This window comes from Stegodyphus dumicola, chromosome 7 (genome assembly GCF_044657685.1).
Source record: "Stegodyphus dumicola isolate Sdum_Otavi_A_Nest chromosome 7, ASM4465768v1".
NCBI lineage: Eukaryota > Metazoa > Arthropoda > Arachnida > Araneae > Eresidae > Stegodyphus > Stegodyphus dumicola.
In genome coordinates this window covers 147,620,259-147,648,037 of record NC_140774.1, presented here as the reverse complement: position 1 = coordinate 147,648,037, position 27,779 = coordinate 147,620,259, and the positions used below count along the sequence as shown (strand labels likewise).

Below are 27,779 nucleotides of genomic sequence, written 5' to 3'. Positions count from 1 at the left end.
AACAGATCGATGTGTACATGGACACTTGGATTAGTTTGAGTTTATGCAATTCCCTGACTTTTAATTTGGTTTTGTGTAGCAGGCATCTTGAAATTGTGTCTTCCTGGCGCCAATCTTGGCGTCAAAAAAGAATCGCCAAAAAACAAGGGGCACGCAATTGTAAACTTTTACCCTGTTATAAATGTTTCTAACTGCCTGCCGCTTACTTATAACTCAGAATTTGTAAAAATTAAAATGTCTATCTGATTCTTAAATTAGAAATTTTTGTTTGTTGAATTATTTTAATACTATGTGTAAAATATATTACCCCATACAGTTAATTTTATAGCTTATGTATTTTTGTTCATTGTTTTATCCATTAATAATTAAGTTTTGAACTTTCATCTGATATTGTTTGTTTCATATGTTTGAGTTACTCATATAAATATGTACATTTATATAGCCATTACATAGTACATTATACGGGGTGTTTATAATGTCCCGGACCCATTTTGATGTTTAATAACTCATAAAATAATGAAGATATAAACAAACTTATGGCATTTATTGATTGAATAACATATATTTTTCTTTTCAGGTTTGAATATCTTTACTTTTGTAAACATCGTCTGCATGTGTGGTTAATTTCAGATAATTTCATTTTCCAGTCTAAATATCTGTACTTTCCTAAATATCATCTGCTTATTAATTGCATTTTTCTGTCTTTTGTTTTTGGCAACTATTGCAATGTTATGGACTTTTTCCTTTGGGGATTTGTAAAGGACAACGTTTACAGGAGGAGAGTGTCAAACATTGAAGACCTAAAAGCCAGAATTACAACCGCAAATGCCTCTGTGAATGCCGACATGCTTGCCGGTGCCTGGCGTGAAATTGAATATCGACTTGATATTATCCGTGCGATGAAGGGGGCACACGTGGAAGTTCATTGACAAGGGTCATGAAACTTTTTGAGTCTATCTAACCGTTTATGTTATTAATTTTAATCTATCTTTATTATTTTATGAGTTATTAAACATCAAAATGGGTCCGGGACTTTATAAGCACCCTGTATTTAAGCCATTCATATATTTATTATTACTGTATGGATAATTCTTCATTTATTTATGTTTTAATTAAAATTCCTGTCTAGCAATAGTTCCCCCCATCCCCATTTTTAGCTGTCAGTTAGCTTCCATGATAGCTGCACAGATTTCCCTTCAGTTTGATGACTTTTACCTCTCACAGTTCTCATAAGAAATATGTGCACTTGTATTGTAGTAATCATCAGTTGATTGTAATGTTTCATTTTTTGAATGATATCAGTAAATCTGATATTCCCATAAATTATTAATCAGGCTTCAACTCAGAAAAGAAACCATATGACAGAAGAGAAAATGCACGCGCTGCTTATAGAATTTATGCATTTTGTACATTGAAGTTAGTTTTATTAGGCAGTCAATAATTTCCCCCCACATTCAGTTCAGATTACAATTCAGGTTGTTTAGTGCATAAGGAAATTATTTCTAATAAATGCCAGAACACTCTGTGGTAGCCTCATTATATTTCAGTTTGTTTATTATTAGAGGTGTTAAATGTAAATTTAATCAATCAGTTGTTTTTGATATTAAAATGTAAGAAAATCTCTGCAAAACTTGAAATTATGCGATTGTGCATTGAAGTAAAGAGAAATGCAAATTCAGTTTATGCAATAACCAATTTGCACAACAGTGTGATTCTGTTTTCTTCTTTATTCAAAAAATTAATCAATTAGTGCAATTTTTCATGACATGGAAAATTGGTAAAAGTATATTTTAGGGTATTCCTTGGCGATTTTTGGCGGTACATGCATATCGAATTTGTGCAAGTCTTTAACTTGTTATTTTGGCTTGTGTAGCAGCAGTTTTTGCGCCAGATATCGCCGCTACGCAAAGCCAAAACAACAAGATATAGAATTGCACAAACTCAGTATCCATGTACACCGCAAAAATCACCACTACGCAAAGCCAAAATAACAAGACAAAGAATTGCACAAACTCAGTAACCATGTACACATCAATCTATTTTCACTTAAAAAAACATCCTAGAATTGCGCACTCCCTTGACTTTATCCATGTACACATCGACCTCTTTTCACCTAAAAAAAATCAGAGACTTGCACAAACTTGCCTTTGCGCTCTCCCTTGAGTTTGTCCATGTACACGTCGATATATTTTTCGGTAAAGTGCAGAATTGCCCACTTATTTATTTGGGCCTTTTTACAAGAGTGAGAAGAATTGGATTTTTGTCAATTTTCTTTGACTTTTTAAGCGAAAATAGGTCGATGTGTACATGGATAAACCAAGGGAGTGTGCAATGCCATTTTTGTACAATTCTGGAATGTTTCTTTACGTGAAAAATAGGTCGAAGTTGTACATGGATACCGAGTATGTGTGACTCTTAAAAACACACCAAGCAGTGGGCGATTCTGCCCTTTCCCCACATTTTCACTTAAAAACTCAAAGGAGCACCCAATTCTACAGTAACAAAAAATATATAATCTCAATAAACTACATTTTAAACCAAACAATCAAATAACATAAAAAGGGATTATGTTATTTGATTATGCATTTAAGGGCTAGACCAGAGATTACGGTCCAATCGCCAAGTGAAATGAAATCGCGCCAAATCTGGTAACCTCTTGGCTTAAATACGAATCAATGCCTTCCGATCATTTACTGCTTATTACAATTTCTTAAATTTTGTATAAAATGCTTTACTCCATTTTGCTGTCTTAAAAATGGTATATGATATGAAAAATTTTAGTATTGTTGATCCTATAAAATACGTAGTTATTAACTTTCAAATATATTGGGTAAAGAGCAGAATCACCCACTTATTTGTTTGGTGCTTTTTACAAGAGTAAGAACAAATGGATTTTTGTAATTTTTTTTTTTTTTTTTTTTACTTTACTTTTTAAGTGAAAATAGGTTGATGTGTACATGGATAAAGTCAAAGGAGTGCACAATACCATTTTTTTGCAATTCTGGGATATTTTTTAAAGTGAAAATAGGTCGATGTGCACATGGATACCGAGTATGTGCAATTCTTAAAAACACACCAAGCAGTGGTTGGTTTTTCTTGTCCTGTTTTAGATATTTTTGCATGTTTAAATGATCTATTTTTGTATGTTTACAGAATTAATTCAAATTCGCAACCATTCCAAGTAGCGCATGACGTAGCAAAGACATTGCAAACTGGTCCAAGAGGTTGCAAAGTGGTCGTAGTAACGTCTTTGCTACGTCATGTTCTACTTGGGATCTAATATGGGGATATGATGAGGTAGCGATTTTGTAACACGTGTGAAAACAACCGATTTGGCGACTTGGCAATTTTTTTAAAACGGGCCAAACTGGACCGTAATATCCAGTTTTACCACATTTAAGCATTACACAAAACAAATATCCACCTACCTCTACAAAATCCCTTAACAGCATCCAAAAACTTCCTAAAATTATCTGAACTGGAATCTATCACAAACAAAAATATGTTAGTGACTTTGAAAAGAATGCTTCATTTGGGTATCGTTACATCTATTTTGATTAGTCATCTAGTGCCACTTATTTTTTACATTTTTCTCTTTCCACACAAAACATGCATACTTCTCATTTTTTTATACGGTTCTTCCCATGTACACAGTAATCTGTTTTCATTCAGGAAAAAAAAAAAAAAAAAAAAAAAATACAGAGAATTGCACAAACTCTATACCAAATACAGCTTTTGGCTTTGCACACAATCTCGGCTCCAGACTCCTAAAACGAGGGAAAATAGGGTACTTACTATGATACAGTCTGGCATATTGATGAAAGTTACTTATCAGATGCAAGTTGGCAATTGTTTTTAAAAGAATGCTTAACTATTGATATTTATTCCAAGTTGACGAACATTATCAACATGTCAAAAGAAAAACACTTCAGCAAAACATTATCAACATGTCAAAAGAAAAACACTTCAGCAATTTGAAATAGAAAGTTTAATAAGTAAATAAGGATTATATGATGTATTAAAAAATGAAACACATTTTTTCACCAAGTTCTGTAATTTATGTTCTCTGCATGTACACAGTTATTTACTAACACTAAAAAAAAAATGAAATCACAAACTGAAACCTAACTTACGTACAAGTTATCTGCTAGACACATATCATTGCACACAGAACCTTCAATCTTGCATACAGTTGAATCCATTCTCATTGACAAACATTTTCAGTTACAAATACATAGTTTTAAAAATAATGAATATCTTTCAAAAACAGACAAGTCATGACTGGAAGAGAAATATCCCACAATCCTTTTGATTCAGGCCATGCAAAAGAGGTGATGTTGGTTGTTAAAAACTGAAGAATTGTCATGCACATTGTTGCCAATTTTGGTGATTCCTATTAAGGTGTTTACTGCTATATGTAAGTATAGAAAAATAGTACATGCTGCCTTTAAATGAGCCACATTATGTTTCATGCTTGCAGAAAGCTGAGACTCATTTCACCAAATATATCAAAACCAGTGATTTGGAGTCCACTGTTATGTTGAAATTGGCATAGCAGGAATATAGTCGTAATCGGCAGTTATACGGGTGAAAATATCTGGCAAACTGGAAAACCGTCTGTGCAGATGTAATGCACATACCTGGATTGCCACATGAATACTTTTTAATGACATCAAGGGTTACCAGGTAAAATACCTCTTGGCAACATGGAGCTTTACCTCATCAAAATTTTTTCTTGCCTTTTCGATGGGAGTGTGGATTATAGAAAATTACGGCTGATCTTTGGAGTATGGTAACAGCTAGTTTGGCGACATTTTGGTAAGGCGATAAAGGTCACTAGCTAGGACTTTAGCAATGTACATGGATAAAGTCAAGAGTTTGCGCAATGCCATTTTTGTGCAATTCTGGGATGTTTTTTTAAGTGAAAATAGATCAACGTGTACAGGGATGATACCGTGTATGTGCAATTCTTAAAAACGTGCAAGCAGTGGGTGATTCTGTACTTTCTCCCAATTTCGCACCTAATCTTCGTCATGATTAAGCACTTTTGTCCATAAAAGTTCTAGCTTAAGCGTAATTCGGCTAGCAGATTGTTGGAAAAAAATGTTGAGTTAAAAAAAAAAATGCCTTTCTGAAAACAAAATGGCGTCTCAAAAAAAAAACTAGCAGGGTTGGTCGCCAAATTTTCGCCAAAAAATTGCTAAGTTACCATAATCCGAAGATTAACCAAAATTACCAAACTACTAAATGATGATTTAAAGTATATTAGTACTTAGGTATATGTCCACACTGAATAATCCAACTTGGTATACATCCTTGTTTGGACACGAACTTTTTTTTGGGAATATGACTCATTTAATTCGGACTGCACTCACTACACTTTATTACCTCTTTTGAGACAGTCTTGTGACTGTTCATGAGCATCAGTATCCTTGTTGTTGTTATTCAGTAAACAACTCATGCTATAACTCTGAGTTTTTAGTAATATTTTGTTTTTTTGCATTAATGTTTCATAAATTCATTAACAAAGAGTTTTAGGATAGTTAATAAGAAGAGTCAAACAAAAAGAAGATGGTTAGGATCACCATGGAGATGGATTGTTAAAAAAGATGAAGATAAGGGGTATATCCAAGACTTGGCTATTGTATACATATCTGGAGTACAATGGTGTACAGGGTTATAAAAAACAAAGACACTAAAAAAGGCTAATTTTGTGAAAGAAGTGAAATTGATTTCCAACAATCAGAAATCTTAGAGAGCGGGGGCTTTCAACCAGGGAGGGGAATTTCATAGTTAAGGGGGAAACACAGTCACCCTTTTATTTACCTGTTAAGTATTTAGTTTTAGTTTATGAATATAAAAAATAAAGTTTTCATATTTATCACCTTTTCTTTGGTTCTATTTATGAAGCACATTAAAAAAAGTCTAAATTTAAATGAACGTACAGTCGAAAGTCGTTAATTCGGACACCCATAATCCGGAATGATCTATAATCCGGACCTCAAAGCTACAAACTTTCTGCGCATAGGCATTTACGAGTGCGTGTAAGACCTTTACGGCTACGAATATACGTGTGCGCATGCGCATTTAATATGTAACGAACGGTATAAGCTAAGCTAAAATTATCTAATTCAGTTAATGATGCAGATTGCGTTGTTCCTTAATCTTCGAATTGGATCCGGCTTATTATTTTTTGCAGACTGTTAGAGCAATTTTATAAAAGTAAGCTTGAACTTTCGATTATGTCAAATTGAATTTCCGATATATATTTACTAATATGTAAAAGATCAACAAAGCGAAAGCATGTTTCGAAATCCAAAATCTGTTTATCAATTTCACGCCGCGGCGTGCAATGAATTGGAAGTTGATCTGTCAGCGCTATCCTTATCTTCAGGGTGGATGTTTTTATTTTATTTGGCTTATAATTCCTTACTAAATGTAGTATTTCATCTCGATGTACTCCATCTTTGATATGATTTAAATCAAATTCCTTGTCATTATAATTCGCTTCCGATAGTGAAGAAAGTGACCCAGAGGTTATTGAAAACGAAAAAATTACGATTGACAAATTAGTCGGTATTCTCAACACAGCAATTACAGGACTTGAACAGCGGAACTTTGTAACTAAACAAGAAATTATGTCTGTTTAATAGAATTAAAGAGAAAGTATTATCACATGAAACGAAGCAACAACTTACATTAAAAGAAATGTTTAATAAAGTAAACAAATAAATATTAAGCTTTTTCTTTTTGTAAATTTTGATGCCTTTTAGATCATAATTGTTCTTTATTTCATAAATTACGGTTTCATATTTTTAATTTTGTAATTTCTGCATGCCATCTTACCAGATTTAAACTGATGATCTATAATCTGGAAAAATCGATAATCCGGAATCGCTGAAGTCCCGATGAGTTCGGATTAACGACTTTTGACTGTATTTGTATTTTTTGAGTTTTGGAAAGGATGAGGGGAGAGATTGTACAATAATGGAGAAGGATTTGCTTGGAGCAGAAGGGCTGAGAACCACTGTATTAGAGTATGTTAAAAAATTGCTAGTGGATAGCAGAAAACTCTTATGTACTGTATAATGTGCAGTGCTGCATTTATGTACAGTATATATTTCGCCCACTGCATTTGTTTTAATATTAAACAGTATTATAATAATTAAAAATAGGATTTTTTATAAGAACATATTAATTGTTTTCCCTTTATTTATATGTCCAAGGGTCTGGAATAGATTAATGGTACATACCAAGGTACTACAGTCAGAAGTCTTTAATCCGGACCAGAGGCGTAGCTAGGTTTTCAGCGCCTGGGGACAACTGAAGATTTTGCGTACCTTTCTCTGTGCCAAGAACTGAAACATTTCATTCTAAAATTTCGTAACATCAATTTGGTGCCCCCTGAATGCTGCGCCCGGGGACAGATGTCCCCCCTTGCCCCACCCTAGCTACGCCACTGATCCGGACTTCGGCGATTCCGGATTATAGATCATCAGTTTAAATCTGGTAAAATGGCATGCAGAAATTATAAAATTAAAAAAATGAAACCGTAATTTATGAAATAAAGAACAATTATGATCTAAAGGGTATCAAAATTTACAAAAAAAAAAAAAAAAGCTTAATATTTTTTTGTTTACTTTATTAAACATTTCTTTGAATGTAAGTTGTTTAAGTTACTTCGTTTTATGTGATAATACTTTCTCTTTAATTCTATAAACAGACATAATTTCTTGTTCAATTACAAAGTTCTGCTGTTCAAGTCCTATAATTGCTGTGTTGAGCATACTGACTAATTTGTCAATCGAAATTTTTTCGTTTTCAATAACCTCTGTGTCACTACCGGAAGCAAATTATAATGACGAGGAATTTGATTTTAATCATATCAAAGACGGAGTACATCGAGATGAAATACTACATCTAGTAAGGAATTATAAGCCAAATAAAATAAAAACATCTGCCCTGAAGTTAAGGATAGTGCTGACAGAAACAGATTTGAGTGGTTAGAGAAACAAAGGATATGCCTTATCCATTTTTTGCAGCAATTCCACTTTTTGTTTGATGGACATCGAAACATACTTTCGCTTTGTAGATCCTTTGACAGCTCCAGCATCGGAAATTCTGTTTGACATAATCGAAAGTTCAAGCTTACTTTTATAAAATTGCTCCAACAGTCTGCAAAAATAAATAAATAAATAAATAAAAAAATAAGCCGGATCCAATTCGAAGATTAAGGAACAACACAATCTGCAACATTAACTGAAATAGATAATTAGATAATTTTAGCTTAGCTTATACTGTCCGTTATACATTCAATGCGCATGCGTAAACCTATTATGCGCATGCGTAAAGGTGTTAGGCGCATGTGTAAACGCCATGCATGAACATGCGCATGCATGAACGCATTCGCAGAAAGTTTGTAGCTTTGAGGTCCGGATTAACGACTTTTGACTACTGTGCTGATATTATTTTCAAACCTTCCCAAACTGGTTTTGTTATTGTAGATGCATGAAAATGCTAACTTTTTATTTGTTAGTCATATGATAATTGGTAATGGTGTAGTGTGCGATCTACCGCTTTTATTTAGTTAGTTATTTCTCAAATAACACCGCTAAAGTGCTATTTTTTAAGATGAAAATACATATAAATAATTAAAGATACAAATAAGTGAAAATTATTCCTTTAATTAATAACTTATTAAACCTTTTATTCAATTAAATTTAAATTTCTTACAGTTTTACAAAGCACAGCATAAAAGCCCTTAAAAGAATGTTTTTGTGAGTTTGTCACAAATGTCATGCAACATGCCAAAAATAATCATCACTTTTACTAATGAATCTCCCCCATGCCTCTGCGAGATAACTTTGAGGATTTGTAATGTGGTACTCTGCATTTCATGTAGATTCTTCAGCTTCAAAATCCTCTAGCATAATTAAATTGTTTAAATATTAATACTATCTGCAAGATTGAGAAGAACTTTATCAATCCTGTAGATAATAATTGCAGACCAAACTAAAAGAAATGATTGAAGCAGTAACTGGGTTTTAATGTCTCCAGTGAAAATTTTAATGCCAAATTCTAACCGAAACTGGTAGATTGCATCTTACATCATTACATGATAATTTTTATCTCTTTGTCCCTTTCATTATATTTCTTTCTTTTAAAATAAAAGTTTTATGGGAATTTTAAAGTTATCTGTTATAGTGCTTCTTTACAATTTATAGATAAAAATTATTCTAATATTTCATCAATTTTTGAGCAGAAGTATAGCTTTTGATATATTTTAAATCTTAGGAAGGTTGGAAATATTGATTTAAACATTGCAGATAATCAAATTAATGTTACATTCTTATAGTTTTTTTTTTAACTTCGTAAACTTGACTTATTGTGTGTTATTCTACACAGTTTGCTTGTAATTTTCTTATAATTTAAGCATGCGCAACAAATCTGTGAATTTAAATCAAATCAGGCACATTCTCCTTATGTCTGTTTTTTTTTATTTGAATTATTTGCATTTGTTAATTATTATTGAGTGTAAAGAATATAAATATAAAATTTGATGTCTTCATAATAACACTACCAAGCTACTGTTTGTGATCTTATTGCATTAAACAGTAGTAATTACTATTTTTGGTTTTTAATTCTGTGTGTATTTCTTTTTCATCACAATTTTGTATATTTATTTATTTGGTGTTATAAATTATGTCATTTGTGATTATTTCATGTTTGTGCAGAACTATATTTTTATTCCTCTTCCAAGGTTGGCGAGTGAAAAGAGAAGTGAATTTAAAAACAGACTCAGCAATATGGCTACTGGGGAAGTGCTATCATAATAAATTAAATGGTATTTATCAGGTATTGCATGATTTGTGTGAAATAGAGATAAAATTTTTTTTAGTGTGAAAAGTTGCATTAATTCATTTTTAAATGTGAAATGTAATGAGTGTTAAATGCATTTTTTTCCCTTATATTATTTATAAAACCTTTAAAATAAATGTCTGAAAGTGAAATTTTTAAATTTACATGCAGTTTCATATCATTTGAATACAAGTGTGGGATTCTTCTGTTAATTACCAGAGTAAGAATTCTTTCTTACATATTCACTTCCATGCAACTTCCTTTTGGCCAACTCACTTGGTTTCCAAAATTGGCTAATTTAATTACCTAATTTATAACATGCAAATTACAAATGTTGCAGGTAATATTTCAGATATTAACTGTTAAATTCTTATTTATAATATTTGAAATAATTGAAAGACTTAAAGAAGAGATAACCTATTTGAAAAGGAAGTACCACTTCCATTTTTTCATATAAAAGACACTGTGCATATTATATGCCTCAAATGTCCAAATCTTATTCATAGGTTCATTTTTGTATTCTCTAAATATCCATGTAATTTTAGATTTCAGACCAGAACTTAAAATGATAGTAGGTATCCATGATTAAAAATGATTAAGTCAATTTACAAGGAAGGTGAATGCTTCTCTGTTATAGCAGCCTACAAGATTGAATTGCCAATCAACCGAGATATATCCCCCAAATTTGGCTACGTGTTCTTGTACCTTGCCATATGATTGTATATTAATGCTGGCTAGGTGTTCTTATACCTCGCTACGTAATCACATATTAGCACCATGTTGCATTTTTTTCTTGCCGTGTGTTCTTATAGCATTAATTTTTTTTATGAGATTTTCCTTTTTTTTTTTTTTTTTTTTTTTTTTTTTGCATGAATATGATTTTAACAATTTTTAATTTACTAAGTAATGAGGTGAATACTGTATCATTTTTTCAAGAAAGAGGTCTTTTATCTGACAAACCAGTATGCAAAAATGGAAACAACATGAAATTTTATATTAACGATGAAGTCATATGAAGGCGCAATGTTAAAAATTGAAAAAAAGAAGAAGGACCTGCATATTTGAAATTTTTTTGAGATACCTTGGAATGCTGAAATTATCAAGGTATTAGTTTACTCTACACAAGTCTAAATTATATTATTATAATTATGTCTATTTTCTGCAATGCTTAAGGCTTATATTTTCCGAATACACAAATTTCCGCATCTAGTACAGAATCTGATCTAAATAACAAACGAGTTATTGCTTATTCAAACAGCATAAAATGTGGTCTTTTGGCCTATAAATATCATTTACAAAATCACTTTGTTGCATATGGAAAGAAATTTCTGCTAAATTTCTCCTTGCCGAACACACTTAATGCTTCGCAGCACAGTTGGAATGAAGTCCTGTAATTGCCAAGTATAATGTCAACATAAAAGGTTACCATGCAATTTCTGCTAAATTAGCTAATATTAAAAAAAAAAAAAAAAAGTTTTTAGAAATTTTTGCGAGTAATTTTTCAAGTTGCCTTGAATTGATAGTAACGTGGTGATGAAAGGAGAAAGTAATAAAAAATTATTGACAAGTTTGCATCAGGGCAATAAGTTATTCAGTAGGTTTAAAATCAGTGATTGACTTAAATAAACGTTTTGAAATGAGATGGATTCAGAGCAAAAAGGCAGCTGCAGAGCTAACAAATTGTTGATTTTTTAGATTTAAACTAATTAATGATTGTGTTTCTTCAACATGGAGGCATGTTATTTAGCATCAAACTGAAATTACGAATCAACCTTTCTCAAACTGAAATTACTTTATTTTGAAAACTGAAATTACTTTATTTTGAAAAAATGTCTACTGTGCATGCAAAAAGCATTATACGAACGGTAGCTAATTTCAGAGTCTAATTTTTTCTCTCTTTTTGAGAAAAACAAATATTAAACAAAATTGCTGGTGGTTCAGAGGTTTGGATATAGATCATTTAGGGTATTAGATGTTCGGATTTTGTGCTGTATTTAGAGAAATGTGAATGTGGTGGTATTTTAAATGTCAGCATATTTTTGATTGCAACATTGGGTAATAAACATAGAATACTGTTACTTGCTTTCTTTGCTACCTTAAATAAATGATTAATTTTCAATAAATGTGAAATTTTGCATTTCAGACCATGATAACATATTAATTGTGTGAACAATTGAGGACTCTGTGCTTGAAAATGATTTTGGGGCAGGAAAGTAATTTACTTCTTAAAGACATTCATCACTTATATTGACTTTTAATCCCTTTATATAATATTGATCTAAAATTAAAAAAAATAATAATAACAATCAGAGTCATTGAAAAGTGTCAATATTTGGCAATTCTTAATTTTTATTTAAATATCTTTTCTGTTGCTTCTCATACAGTCATTATACTGTACAAAACTTTATTCCTTTTGACTCTGATTTGCTTCCACATTAGAGCAAAGTTCAAGTTAATAATAGTAGTACCTACAATCATTGTTCTACATGCTTTTTAGTTTGTTAAAGCAGGTAGTGTTAAGATGTCATATTTGCGTGCTTTTATATCCTTCTATTAACTGTTGTTGGTGAGTTTTTAATAATCTGCGTGGGTTCTTGTGTAAACTTGTGCAAGAGTATTATACGATGTTTGATGAAAGCTTGTGTTATAAAGTTGCGATATTTTAAGGCAGTGGTCTCAAACTCAAATTGCATGTGGGGTGGAATGCATGATCTGAAAGCAGCTGACAGGCCAGAATATTTTTTAAACAAAATTTAAACATAATTTTAAGAAACGAACAAAAAAATCTATTAAATATTTACGAAAACATACATAAACAATAATAGTAATAATGCACAGTAAAAGAATTGAATTAATATTTATTTTCTATCTGAAGTCTAAAAGTTGCTACCTACAAGAAATTTCTGTTGGTTATAGCTTTGTAACAAATAAGTATTGACAGCTACATCTTAAATTTTAGACTTGCATTAATTTCAAGTAATACCAATATTAATCACTAAATAAGCACTGCACTTGCAATGAATACATAATTAATAACAATATAGAATACAATTATATTCACAGACTGCGAGTTTGATACCACTGGTTTAAAGTACAATGCTAGAAATTACTTTAATGAACATTGAATAAAATTTATGTTAATTTTTAATTTACATTTGTAAAATTTTATACATTTGCAGTCATTTGGAACTTTGATTTTAGCTAAGATTGACCAGTTTGTAACCATTGTCAGTTATTTGTTACATTTTCTTAAATGTTTTTTTTAATAATTCATATTACATTTTTCTATTTTCAGAAGGTATGCTACTGCCCCAGGATGTTGCCAACCAACTTAAGCTGGATCTTTTAAGTAAAATATGGCTTACCTATCGCATAAATTTTCCTGCAATACCAGGAACAGATCTCGTATCAGATACTGGTTGGGGTTGTATGTTAAGGTGTGGACAAATGATGATGGCTCAAGCATTAGTTTGCCATTTTCTTCATCGAGGTAAAGCACATTTAATTTGGAAATTTAGAATTTCTAGCATTCAGCAGTTATATATCCTACTTCAAAGAATATTAATATTTTCCTTTTTTTTTATTTCCCCCTTCCCATCATGATTTTTTAGGGGGGGGCATTGACTCTAGTCAAATGTAATTTTTCACAGCTTAATTATTTTTTATATGATTTTATTTACAGACTGGTGTTCAGTTTTAATAAATGGAGCATGTTCATTTACTTCAGAATTTGCCAGTCTGTATTTGATTCTCTTTATTTCAGAAATGACTAAATTAATCAACTTTAATTACTACATATTAATGGCATCTTGGCATTTGAATATTACGCTGGAATTACTTGTTTTTACCTTATTTCTAATTCTTTCAGTGTTTACAATAGGAAAAAAGTCAAGCATTGTTCTGTTCAGTAAAACAGGAATTAAATTTTCTGGCATATTTTAAACTGTTAGTGTGTCATTTTGTGGAAAAAAATAACAACAGACCTCTTTTATATATATATTAAAATGAATGAATGCTATTAAGATCCTGCAAAATAAATTATTTTATAAAAGAATGAGATAAAATGTATAGATTATATATCAACCTAGAGTGGTAATCTGAGTAACAGGAAGGAAAAAATTAAAAACAGATTGAAGCAAAAGAAATTGAATTAGATATTGATTGAAGCAAAAGAAATTGGAAATTAAACTGGAGGCAGAAATAAACAAAAGTTGAGAACTCTTTGGGTTTAGTCAAGGAGCAGCTAAAAGAGTTAATTATCAACAGAACTATATTTAATTATATCTAGATGAATTGCAAAAGAAAAATAATCATAATCAAATTCATTTTTAAATTTAGAATAAAACTAATTGAATGAAAAATATTTTTACAAGTATCAAAAACAATACTTAAAACTTTTGTAAAGTAATCTTAAAAACTTTCCTCAACATGTGATATGCTCCAGTATGGCTTGACAATGTGTACTTTATATTTTACAAAAATTATAGTTTAAATAGTAAGTAATAATAGAAATGCAATAAATCTGAATCTTAAAACAAGCATATTGAAACATTTACAGCAATTACAATTAGAAAAATACAATAATTTGAGTACTTACATGAGAGAATGCAGTCCATTCAGTCAAAAAAAAAAGGGGGGGGAGGAAGAAAGTAAAAGTAAAAAGTTATTCTGAAGCTCAAAAAGTGTCCCCTCCCTGTTTTTTAAGGTGTTGTGAATAATTGTTACAAATTGGTAGATACTGCCTGTTGAAAAATTTGGTGAAAAAAATTTAGCTTCACATAAGTTCATAAATGCAGTTTGAATAATATAAATAGAGGACAGTTTGTCCCAAGCAGAAATTTATGTGGCTGATTGCAAATAATTAAAGGTGCAGAGTACTTGTTTGAAACCAAACCAATTGGAGCATGCTGTTCACTAATTGGCTATCCAATCCTTTGTCAATCCTGGCCACTGATTGTCTCAGCCTCACACGAGTTCATTTCTATCATACATGCTTCTACATTGGAAGCATTAGAAGCATCTTTGTTCTTGTTAGTATATGCATTTTCATGGTATCAAAGTGTGCTTGTTTCATCTAAGCCTTGTGATGATGAAACTAAGTGACAGAAGAGTAAGAGGAAGAGCCTTGCCATCCAGGAGAAGGTGAAGCTCTTGGATATTATCAGAAGGTGGCAAGAAATTCATGGAAGTTGCCTACCATTATGACTTGAATGAGTCCGTTGTTCGCTTCATCTATAAAAATGAAAAGAGCATCTTTGCTATGGTTACTATCTCTTTAAACAAGCAAGCAAAGCACACCATGAGAAATCGTGATAAGTTCATACTGAAAAGTCTGCCCTAGCCATTTGGATCAACAACAGCTGCAAGAAAAAAGATTCCATTCGATTTGCTAGTCATCCGAGAGAAGGCAAGACAGCTCTATCGGTTACAGCCGAAAACATCGCGGACGAAATCGTCGCGGAGAAAACAACGCAAGGCGAAAATGTCGTGCTACAAAACATCGTGGGAGAAAACATCGCAAAGAGAAAACATTGCAGTTCTAAAACATCGTGGTACAAAACATCGTCGTCGAAAATAAAGCGGTCCAAAAACTTCGCAGTTTAAAACATCGCCGTCGAAAATATCGTGGTAAAAAATAAAGTATCTACAAATCATCGCATGACGATAACATCGCAGACATGCTTTTTTCAGGCTTTAATAACTGTAAATGGATATTCCCATAACGATTTGTGAGCGCAAGTGATGTAAGGAAGGATAATTTTTACTTTCACATTTTTTATTAACTAATAAATTTTTGCTGAAAAAATAAGAAGGAAACTTAAGCATAGAAAATTAAATGCAACTTAATAGATTAGACTCTTTATGAAAAATTATCTGTAAAATCTTTATAAAAAATGATTTATTAATGGTCTTTGTTAGTTAACTATGTCGATTTAAAATTCTATTAAGTGCTATAAGTTGCATTAATTTTCTATGCTTAAGTTTTCTTCTTATTTTCCCAGCAAAAATTTAATATTTAATAAAAAATATGAAAGTAAAAATTATCCTTCCTTACATCACTTGCGCTCACAAATCGTTATGGGAATATCCATTTACAGTTATTAAAGCCTGAAAAAAGCATGTCTGCGATGTTATCGTCATGCGAAGATTTGTAGATACTTTATTTTTTACCACGATATTTTCGAAGACGATGTTTTTAAACTGCGAAGTTTTTGGACCGCTTTATTTTCGACGACGATGTTTTGTACCACGATGTTTTAGACTTGCGATGTTTTCTCCCACGATGTTTTGTAGCACGACGTTTTCGCCTTGCGTTGTTTTCTCTGCAACATTTTCGTCCGCGATATTATCGGCGGACACCGCTCTATCAGTGCTTTACGCCGAATGAACCTCAATTAGGACCCTCTTTCACAACGTTCATAGATTTCATGCCGAGCAAGGGTTTTTTCAATAAGTTCCAAAAGAGGTATCATCGGAAGTGTGTTGTTCTCCACGGAGAAGTATTGCAGTTTTGGAATACACTGGGTGAATGATGTAACCTTGCAAAAGTTTCCTCATGCATATGAAAAGATAGCAGCCTATCATGAGACTCTTCAGCTATGCTCCCAGACATCCACTGCTTATTCCTAATACTCCTTCAGTGGAAGAAGACAACACCACACCTGATGAAGATACTGCACCACTTGAAGACTCTTCTATTGAGGTCATGTCTTCAGAGGAGCAGTAATCTTATTCTTCTTTGCTGTGAAGTACATCTCTTTATATTCATCGCCCATCTTTAATTTGCACTGTTTTTATAGGTTAATGATTTTTTGTAAGAATTATGTATGTGTATAATTAAATGTACAATAAAATGTGGTATTTGTAATGTCTAATATGTCTTATTTTATCTGAAATATTGATTAATACGAATGTATTGGTGACCGAAAGGTGCTGTTTCATGTGTAGAAACTTAAATAATGTTAAAAAATGTATTTAGGTCGCAAACAGGTTTTCTAAACTCTAACAATGAAAGTATTTAATTTATGAATGAAGAGTCCTATTCTGTAGAAATTCCCCTATCAGGGTAGTGCCTAGAAATGATTAATCGTGATAAATGAGGGCAACTGTATGTAGCTGGTAGAAGCATGTAAATTTACATTTACTCAAACATGTGTATGGTACTCACATGTATGACAAGGCTGTTGTAAAGTGCATACTAAAAATATATCAAAACAATAAACACATTTAGGTTGTAAACAGGTTTTCTGTGCTCTAACTATGAAAATATTAAATTTATGTATAAAGAAAGAGTCCTACTTTGCAGAAATTCACTTATCAGGGACTAGGACTGTCTAGGACTGATTAATTGTGATAAACGAGGGAAACTCTATATAGCTGGTAGAAGCATGTAAATTTACATTTACTCAAATACATGTATGGTACTTATATGTATGACTTTGCTGTTGTCAAGTGCATTCTCAAAAATATATTAAAAGAATGGCAATTGTACTGAATATTATAACTGGTGGTGTAGATAATAAGAAAGTAACCTTCTTCTTACCCTCTTTTTTTATATGTATACTTTGTACTATTGTAATGAAAGAAATGATCACTTTATTTGGTTTCAGATTGGCGAGTTTCTTTAGATCAATCTGCTGAACAAAAAAAATTGTATAAAATGATCCTGCGTTGGTTTGGAGACTCCTTATCAGAAAATAGCCCATTTTCACTACATCATTTAGTTTCACTTGGAGAGAGTTATGGTCGAAAAGCTGGGGATTGGTATGGACCAACACATGCTGCTCATGCACTTAGGTATATTTATTCAATTTTTAGTTGCAGTAGTTTTGTAATTTAATAAGTTTAAGGGAACTTCAGTGTCATCATATATTAAGTAATACAGTACAGTTTCAGATCCGGAGTCATCGGGACTTTGGCAATACCCGATTTTAGATCGTTTCAAATCTAATGCAGACATGACAACATTAGGGCTTTACTTTTTGTTTAAGTCAGATGGAAAAATGCTACCCTCTACAATCACTTAAAAGCTGAAAGCCTAATTATAGCCAGCATCAATACAAAGTCAATCAACATATTGTCAATAGCCCTGGTAGAGCTCCCTAGCCAAGCAAGTTTTTGAAAGTGACATGCAAAAATTTCAGTTGGGAAAGAAATCATATTTATGACATTTTTGTTGAGTGTTATTACATTCTGTATTCCTAGACTATGTAGGGGTAGGGGATTTTTAATTTTTAATTTTTTCCCCCTGATTCGTGGTTTAGATATTAGATCATTCTGGATATTGGACGTCTGGATTTGGGACTTGTACTGTAATATCATGTGTTGTTTAAATGCTTCATTTCTAAAATTGAGTTAATCCAGCTTACATATTTTCAAAACCACAGCTATTTTCTATTAAAAAAAACTGTGCGTATTTGGCAAAAATTCCTAAATGAATATTTTGTTTATTTTCCTAGAGATGCTCTTACTATATCTAAAGTTGAACATCCTCAGTTGAGAGATATTTGCATGTATGTCGCTTCAGATGGAATAGGTAAGCTGAACGTTTTTCATCTTTATGCAAATACATGTATATTTTTCTTTGAAAATGTATTAATTTGTTCTGACATTTACAGTATTTAAACAAGATGTTATTGACCTGTGCCAGGTTGCCACAGAATGGAGTGCTGCAAATAGTGACTTACCAGAAGAAAATGGAACTTCAGCTTATCTCAATTACGAGCTTCCTAAAAAAACTGTCGGATATCAAAGAATTGATCCAGTTTTAAATATTGAAAAGAAGGAAATGAAGATAGATAGCACTCGAAGAAACATTTTATATCCTTGCCTTGAAGATGAAAAAGTTTTTTCAACTCCAAGTAGCTTACCTCGGAGCAGTTTATATCCTAGTCTTGAAATTGATCAGATGAGTTTCACAGATATGTGCCCATCATATTCTGAATTTGGCCCTCCTAGTTTTAACTCTGCACATGCAAATTGGAGAAGCTTGATTTTATTTGTCTCTGTTCGTTTGGGAAATGATAAAATTAATCCATTTTACATACCATGTCTTAAAAGTCTTCTGGCATATGAGCACTGCATTGGAATCATTGGTGGTCGCCCAAAACATGCTTTGTACTTTATTGGTTGGCAAGGTAAATATCTCAACAGTTATGGTTCTTATGTATTTAATAATATGTAGCCATTGGTATTAAAAATGTAAATTTAGTAAGTACTTTTAGTGGCTTGAAATATATTAAGTGTAATAATGTAATTATACCATAAATGTCTATAATATAAATCTTAGTTAAAGTTTTTAACTCCCTTCAAAGTTGCTTTAAATTCTTGAAAAGGTTAATACGTTATCAAAGGCTGGTTCATCACATCTCCTGTTCTGGTAAATTTCCACATCTCCCTAGTTTTAATTTATTTAAATTAGGTGATCTCTTTCAAGTGTAGTTCTAGAAGATTTGTTGGTCATTGAACTTTGAAGAAAAAAAGAAATATTATAGAAAATGTTTAATATTGAATTCTTAAAAAGCTAAGACATTGTCATTTCTGAATGAAACTTGTATTGCTCAGATTCAGTCTCCCCAAATTAATTTTAGTTCAGTTTGAACTGTTTTAATTTACTATAAAGATATTTGTAGAGCATTTTATGAAGACTTAACTAATGTGTAATAGGTAAATATTTGTATTTAATTTTGCTTATGTAAATGGTACATTATTTAGTTAAAAGTTATGTAAATCAGAACTATATTACAACTAGTTTAATAACCTGAATTATGCATTACAAAATAATTTTTAATAAAATTTATCATTGGAATTCTTTCGAAGTTATGTCACCGTGCAACATTAAAATCTTATTTCATATTTTAAGGTAGGTAGCTGTGCTGTTTGATGCCATATATTAATATTTTAATAAAGTTTTGATAAAAAATAGTGTTAAAGCTAAGGTTTTTATTGTTTACGTGTTACTCCGCTTTAAATTCCCCCTATTAGTGTATATATTATGAAATTGAGAGTGTAGCTGGAATGCTTATCTTTAGATTATAAGTTCTGGATAGTCACATAGCATATAATCTACTGCTTTTAGTTGTTTGTTTATTTTTTAGATGATGGCACTGAAACTTTTTGCTGTTTTATTCCTTTTTTCTGCCATCTTATTGCATGTCTGAATTTAAAAATGGCATTTTATTGGCACCATTTAAGAAATGATTAACTAGCTAAATGTGGTAGATTACATGATTACCAAATTTTGCTGTAGACGACTGCAAGCAGCTAAAAGCAATGAGCACTAATAGTTCATCTAGAGTTCACTTTTATGAACAATTTATTTCCCTTAGAAAGTTTTCTACAAAAGTGTTCCTTCTAACAGAGATAGTGTTCTTTGTCATAATCGATAAACGTGTCAATTGATCATCTATTACTGACTTATGGTGGTTTCAGCTGCTGTGCAGAAAAGATATTACTTCAAATATGCTTGTGCTGGGAGAGCTTCGTTTGGTATGATCAGATTGAGCATTATGCTACGATCCAAAGTGTTGCAGGTTTGAGCTTGATCCAAAATAGCAGCCAGAAAAGACATTCTTTCAAACATTCTCAACTAAATGATCTGGGTGTCTTTTCTTCTAAAATATGTTAAGTAAGTAAAGATAAAGAAAGCAGAGGGTACATATATGTGAAGTTTTAAATAAAGCAGGAACTAAAATGGCAAAAGACACATTACTCATTAGCTCGTAGTAAATTTTGCTCATTCCAGAAGAAATACATATTTTATTGTTTTTAGTAAACCTGTGTATTTTCTAGTGTAGTATGAAAATGATTGGAAGTGTTTCTCTCATGTATACAATAGCTCTTCTCTCAAGTTTTCCTGTCACTAAATGAAATTTATACACTTCTTTTTTTTTTAATTCACAAAATTATTATATTTTGTATGGTTGAATTATAGTTTTGTTTTTTGTTTTAAAGATGATAAACTTATTCATATGGATCCCCACTCTTGTCAGCCTGCTGTTGATGTTGATAAAGATGACTTTAATGAAAAGGTATTTTTTATAATCCTATAAATTAATAAACTTAGAATCATGATAAAATTGCATTTTATGTATTGAAAGTAAGTAAAAGTGCTTAAGGGAATTATATGGAACATAGAAACATTCTTAAAAATATGCATTTGAAAACTGTTATATTTTTGTATTTCATTTTAAAACTCTAGTAATGTTACAGGACAAAGAAGACTTAGTAGTTTAAGCTAAATCTAGATGATGAAAATTAGAAGTATTATAGTTGATAAGATGTGAATAAAAAGTGTTTGCTAATTTGGAGTATAAAGCAGTGATGGCATGGCTGGTAGTTGTCGTTTGAGGTAGTCTTCCTCCAGTGAAGCATATTTGTTCCAACTGTATCAGGTAAATGAAAGGGCTAGATTTGAATGTTTTTTACAATTTGGAAAGAGAGGAATGTGGATAATAAGTGTTAGTTTTGTGTCATTACAGGTACATAATGTCAGCATGTTATTGTTTATGTGTCATTTTGGTATATATTCATGGTCAAAATCATCATAAAAGAAAATCAGCTATATTTTAATTTATTTTCACATTGATATTCTTTTTTGGCCTGAAAATATTTAGTGTACTTTCTAATTATCCAGACTCTCAGTTTTGAGATTAAACTATTACTTATAAATATGTAATCTTTTGGTATGTGATATAAAAAATTTATGTTGGTACTTGTGTATTATCATGTCGACCTTGAAATTTGACAACCATTAAGCCATGCAAGTTGGCAGAGATCCTTTCAGAATTGCACAAATTGTTTCTGCAGTATTCTGAGCTGCACTTCTTTTTGTAACCGTTACAATACAATACCTGTCAGTCTCTGCACAGTTCACCAAATAACCATTGCTGCAGAAGTAATTGATCTTTTTCTTAGAAAGGCTTTCTTTGATTTTTACTTTTTTGTTAGGACAACCAATTTTACCAGAAGCTGTGTTTAGAATGCTATGAGTACAAATTTCTGCAGGTGATTGTTCCAGTCTGTTACTGTTTCGTCAGCCAAATGCAGCTGTTCTTTTTCCCTTTCAACAGATGTTATTTCTCTGGACTAGCTGCAAATGAACCCGAATGTGGTTACAAATATTATTCTACAGCCCCCCCCTTAACCCAAAATGCAAGATGAAAATACAACAATAACAGTTGATTTATGTCTTTGTTCATAAAAACAAAAGGTAGCTTAATGAGTATCAGTTGGCCTACATCAAATGAAGGTGTAGATATCAGGAGTATGTCATGTTTCACGTTTATCCATAATTGGCACCATGCCATTTGGTGACAGTTTCGTAGTCAGTGTGATAATAGGCAGGTACCCGTAAATCTGACTGTCATTTAAATATATCGTAGTAAAATTAATTGTGAAAAATCCATTTTATATTCAAATATTTAAATCTGTTAAATCAAATTCTATGTTTATTGAACATTATTGAAAAAAACATTATTGTGTAGAAATCATCAATGATGGTGATGTTAATTTATATGACTGATATTTAAAATTGTATTAATTATGTAAAAATTTCTGTGAAGGCCATAGCTGAACAGCATTTGCAGCTATTAATTTTTATTTTACTTTAAAATGCTGAGATTTTTTATATTTCCTTCATTTTTCTATTTTCTAATGTTTATACTCTCATCAAGTATTTTTGAAAGAATTCTGCAATTTTTTTTTAAAAAACAACTGAAAGTTTTAGTATTGTGGTTTGGTACAAAATTGTTGTACAACATAAAGGTTTGTAAAGCATAAAGTGTTAAAGTGACTAAAAGGTAATAAAGATATAATAAGGGAAACATCTTTCAAAGCAAGTTAAGCCTCTAAGTAACTTTTTGTATGATTATGAGATTTGTTTCCAGTTGATAACGTTTAATATTTTGCTTGCATAATTTCTTTATGATTTAGAATTCATTCCCATGGTTTGAAGATGAATAGTAATGTAAATTGTAGTTATAATAAAGATAGTAAATACTCTGTACAGTATATCATGAGTATATTAAAAAAACATTAGCATTCAGGTGTGTAAATTAAAAATAAAAAAAAAAAAAAATCTTCACAAACAGTTGTCATATTCAAGTTTTTGGGTGATTGTTTCAGAATATGAAGTGAATGAAAGGGATGTATAGAATAACTCTTTGAATAATGTAATTGCTGCCGCTGAAAAGATTGTTATGAAAAAGTTATGAGATAAGAAATTTTAAATTAAACTTAAAATAAAGCTGCAGAGTTCCAAATGTACATTGGCTTATTTTTTTCAAAACCAATCAAATTTGTGAGTTTAAATTGGAAAAGAAAGTGGTTCTGTTTTTTTCCATTCATGTTAACCCTCTTTGGAAATATTCAGGTGTGCACTATAGTAAACCATTGCCAACTGGAGGGGGGAGGGTGCTGCTTGGTATTCAATTACTGGTAGTACTGATATTTAAAATAAAAATTCTTTTAGACATCAGAGTCATTTCTCAAGCTGCTTTGAATTGATAATAGTGTTTTTATAAAAATTAAAAAGTAATAAAAAGTTACTTGCCAGGTTGGTGTAAAGGTTATATATTATTCAGTAGGCATAACATGAGCACTAGAATGTTTTTCTTTGAGATGTATACCAAGCAATAAAGTGGCTACTGAGCCAAAGTACTGATCATACACATTTATGTTAATAAATGAGTTGTGTTTCTTCAACATGGAGGTGTTTCATTTAGTGCTGAGTTGAAATTAAAGAGTCAGGACCATCCACACACTTTACTATGAAAAAACGTCTACCATGCATGTGGTATGCTCAAAATCTAATTTCTTCTTCCTTGTCGCAAAAGATATCTTATATTGCTGGTGGTTGGAAAATCTAGGTATTAGATCATTCTGGACTTAAAATAATAGAATATTTGAGAAATAATATTAAAATAAATTTCATTTTATCCTCTCATATTCAAAGTGACATTACTTTCTATTCTGGTGTCTTAGGAATGTTTTAATTCTGAAAAATAAACAAGATAATAAATGTTATAAAGCATAGCTTCCGAAAAACTTCTTAGTGAAAGCAGAAAAGCTACTATAGTTATTTTAAAACTAATTTCACTTGCCTTCTTTTAGAATTTTCATAAGAGTTTTCCTTGTGTAATTATTTTAGAATATTAAAATTGAGTCAGTTTTTTCCTCCCTACCCTCTATAAAATTCAATTTTCTTTTTAAAAATCTTCTGGCCTTTTGCTCTTTCAAAATTGGTAGGGATAATTTTTCTTTTGGATTTTAGACCTTGCACTTCAGATGGTTTAGAAGACATGATTTATAGACTTACAATTCTAAAAAATCATGAAAGTATGACAAATGACTTCATGGTATCAGTACTTAATAGACATGTTTTATAGGACATTTACGAAGAATTTCTTATTTTTTGAAGAACAGTGAAAATAAAATTATTTGAAATAAAATAATAAAAAGTTACTTGCCAGGTTGGTGTAAAGGTTATATATTATTTAGTAGGCATAACATGAGCGCTAGAATGTTTTTCTTTGAGATGTATGCCAAGCAATAAAGTGGCTACAGAGCCAAAGTACTGATCATACACATTTATGTTAATAAATGAGTTGTGTTTCTTCAACATGGAGGTGTTTCATTTAGTGCTGAGTTGAAATTAAGAGTCAGGACCATCCACACACTTTACTATGAAAAAACGTCTAGCATGCATGTGGTATGCTCAAAATCTAATTTCTTCTTCCTTGTCGCAAAAGATATCTTATATTGCTGGTGGTTGGAAGATCTAGGTATTAGATCATTCTGTATTCTAGGTATTAAAACATTGTTTCTGTTTTTGATTCTAAAAATTTCCATTTAATGTGTAACCCTTAATTTTTCCTCTTTTCAATAAATACGGTGTACCCTCGCCACTTCGTGCTTCATGTTTTGCGACTTCAGTGCTTCGTGGGTTTTTCAAAAATATTCATCAAAAAATAAAAATGAAAAAATACAACCAAACAAAGAGAGGAGTTGAGGTGCGTGAGTAAAGAGATGAGTGAGTTAAGGTGCGTGATTGGTTTCCGGTGTGACATTGACAAATGAGAATACAAGTTGATTTATCCCTGTGAGTTGATTGTCTGTGCATCATTGCAGCCTCACCTAGCATATTCTCTTGTTGCATATCGCCAGTTTTGTCCATGATGTTGATTGTCTCGCATACTGTATTTTAGTGTTGTGTTGGCAATAACTTTTTTATTAAGTAAGCCCATATAATGCCGCCTAAGTGCTGTGCCCCTGCAACAGCTTCCTCTGGGGCACCCAAGAGGAAGAAGATAATGACCGTCAGGGAAGAAGTAAAACTTTTAGATATGATCAAAGAAGGCGGAAGTTATGCATCTGTAGCACGCCATTACGGGGTGAATGAATGTACAGTGCAGTAGATCAAGAAAGAGGAAGCAAACATCCACAAAACTGCTTCAGTAAAAAGCGAAACGTGTGGTGACTCCACGTAATAACAGAATTGTGAAAATGGAAGCTGCACTTGCGTAGTGATTTGCTGATTGCAGGAAAAAGACAGTGAGTTTGGACACTAATATTGTCAGGACAAAGGCCAAAGCTCTCTACGACCAAATCTTGCCCGATGACGACAATGAAGAGGCTGAAGAAGGTGCTGACGAACTTCAAGCAAGTAATAGCGCTGCCAGAAGTGATTCACCTCCTTGAGGATGAGGCTTTTCAGCCAAGGCTGGTTCGAAAAATTTCAAAAAAGGTATTGCCTTAGAAATATGCTTCTGTATGTTCCTCTGCTGACAACAATGCTGCTTGTCGTTACGTGGAGGAAGAGTTTCCCAACCTCATCAGTAAAGGAGGCTACCTCCCTGAACAAGTTTTCAACATGGATGAAACATGCTATTTTTTTCCCTTCACGTGCATTCCTCTTCAAGGACGAAGTGAAGAGGCCAGGCTTCAAGGCTCACTAAGACTGCGTGACTGTCAACATGGCTGGCAATGCTGCAGGTTTTATGATTAAGCTAGGCCTTATTTATAAAGCCAAAAATCCATGGCCATTAAAAAACAAAAATATGGCTCTGTTGCCCGTGTTCTGGATGCATAACTCCAAGGCTGGTGAAGCTGTAGCTGGCCGAAAAGGGCCTCCCCTTTAAGGTCCTTCTCCTGATGGACTGTGCAGGAGGCCATGCAACAGACCTGCAATATGAAGGTGTGCAGATAGAGTTTCTGCCCCCCGAACACTACATCTCTAATTCAGCCAATGAATCAAGGTGTCATTCGTGCCTTTAAGGCACTCTACACTCGCTCCACGATGGAGGGCCTCATCTCAGCAGTTGATGATGCCAATGACGAATTCATCTTGAAAGCATACTGGCGCAATTACGACATTGCCTCATGTTTATCTAATATTAAGCAAGCATTAAAGGACATGAAGAAGGAGACCATAAATTATAGCTAGAAGAAATTAAGGCTGCATGACTATCCAGGCTTCACTCCTGAAGTTCATCACTCAGCGGTGGAGAAGGCGGTGAGGCTGGCTCACATCATAAAGAATGAAGTATTTGTCAACATGACAAAAGAAGACATTAGCACCCTTATCGATTGCCACTCGGACCCACTGACCGATGAAGACCTCCTTGAGATGACAAAGTCTGCAAGTGAGGAAGAAAACAAAGAGGAAATGAAGAAGAAACTGAAAAGCGTGGCCTTACCCTGGAGAATCTGCAACAATTGTGCAACATTGATTAATGTTTATTACTGTATAAAGTTTTGTAATTAACCTTATTAATTAACACTGACACGTTTAAGTAAATACGTATACTGTTTTAATTTTTGTCTTAAATGTGTAAAGTATAAATTCTGTTTACATATTTAAAAATTTGTTGTACCTGCATGCATGAAAATTCCTAGGGGCAAATCCTACTTTTTTTCGGTTTTTGCGGTTTTTCAGCTTTCGCAGAAGGTTCTGGTCCCCATTAACTGCGAAGAACGAGGGATCGCTGTACAAACATAGGCATGTAAAGTTGCAGAAAAGATTCTAATCTTATCACAACAGATGGACATCTGTATATAGGAATTTTTCTATATAAAAAGAAATTGGAAACTGACAGTTTGAAAGATTCATGTTATACGTCTCAGTGCAGCACACACAGGGCCAGATATAAGCATTTTGCTGCCTGGTGCAATCTTTTGTGGGTCCTAAATTCTAAAATTTTGCCATTCCTGAATTTTGTTGCTGATGCAGAGTCTCTCAGATCTATGTTCTAAAAAATCTAGCACCACTGCCTATCATATTTATTCTCATATATAATATATAACTCATATCATATTTATATATAATTATTTCTCATATTGTAATATATAACTCATATCATATTTATATATAACTCATTCTCATATATAATATATAACTCATGTTATATTTATATATAACATGATATATAACTCATATCATATTTATTCTCATGCTTATATTATTAAAGAAATTAAATTATCAATTTCTTCTACGCATTCTAAATGTGTTATAATTAAATCTTAAATTCTTTAATTGAACTTTTAATTAATCTGAAAATTCTAAAATGAAAAGGAAACTTATTGAGAAAGAAATTGATATTTACATAAAGGGAAAGAAATTTTTTTATCAAATACATATTGTTGAAACATTAACAAATTAGGAAATAAACCAGAGACTAGAGGAAGCATTGATTTGTTTATTGAAGAAGAAAACTTAAAAGGCATCAGAGGGAAAGAACTTCATATAAATTAGCTGAAGTATTTTGGAAAATTTTCAAATTAAAATGATGTGTAGATATTGTGTTGTTGCTTGATATAGATTAGCTGAAATATCTGGAAAAGTTTCAAATTAAAAACATGCATAGATATTATATTGTGTTGTATGTTGTTGCTTCAAAATATGCATGTTTTGCAGCTTTCAT

The 27,779-nt window shown here is 31.9% G+C and overlaps 1 protein-coding gene across 1 annotated transcript in view; it reads left to right on the top strand.

Annotated features, from left to right (window-relative positions):
- Positions 1–27,779, top strand: part of Atg4b (Autophagy-related 4b) — a 50,277-nt gene that overhangs the window by 1,611 nt on the left and 20,887 nt on the right. Inside the window, exons 2-7 of the mRNA XM_035355736.2 lie at positions 9,761–9,844; positions 13,154–13,348; positions 17,469–17,655; positions 18,318–18,394; positions 18,477–18,995; positions 20,812–20,888. Coding sequence (XP_035211627.1) covers positions 9,761–9,844; positions 13,154–13,348; positions 17,469–17,655; positions 18,318–18,394; positions 18,477–18,995; positions 20,812–20,888 — 1,139 coding nt within the window. The remainder of the gene's footprint in view (positions 1–9,760; positions 9,845–13,153; positions 13,349–17,468; positions 17,656–18,317; positions 18,395–18,476; positions 18,996–20,811; positions 20,889–27,779) is intronic.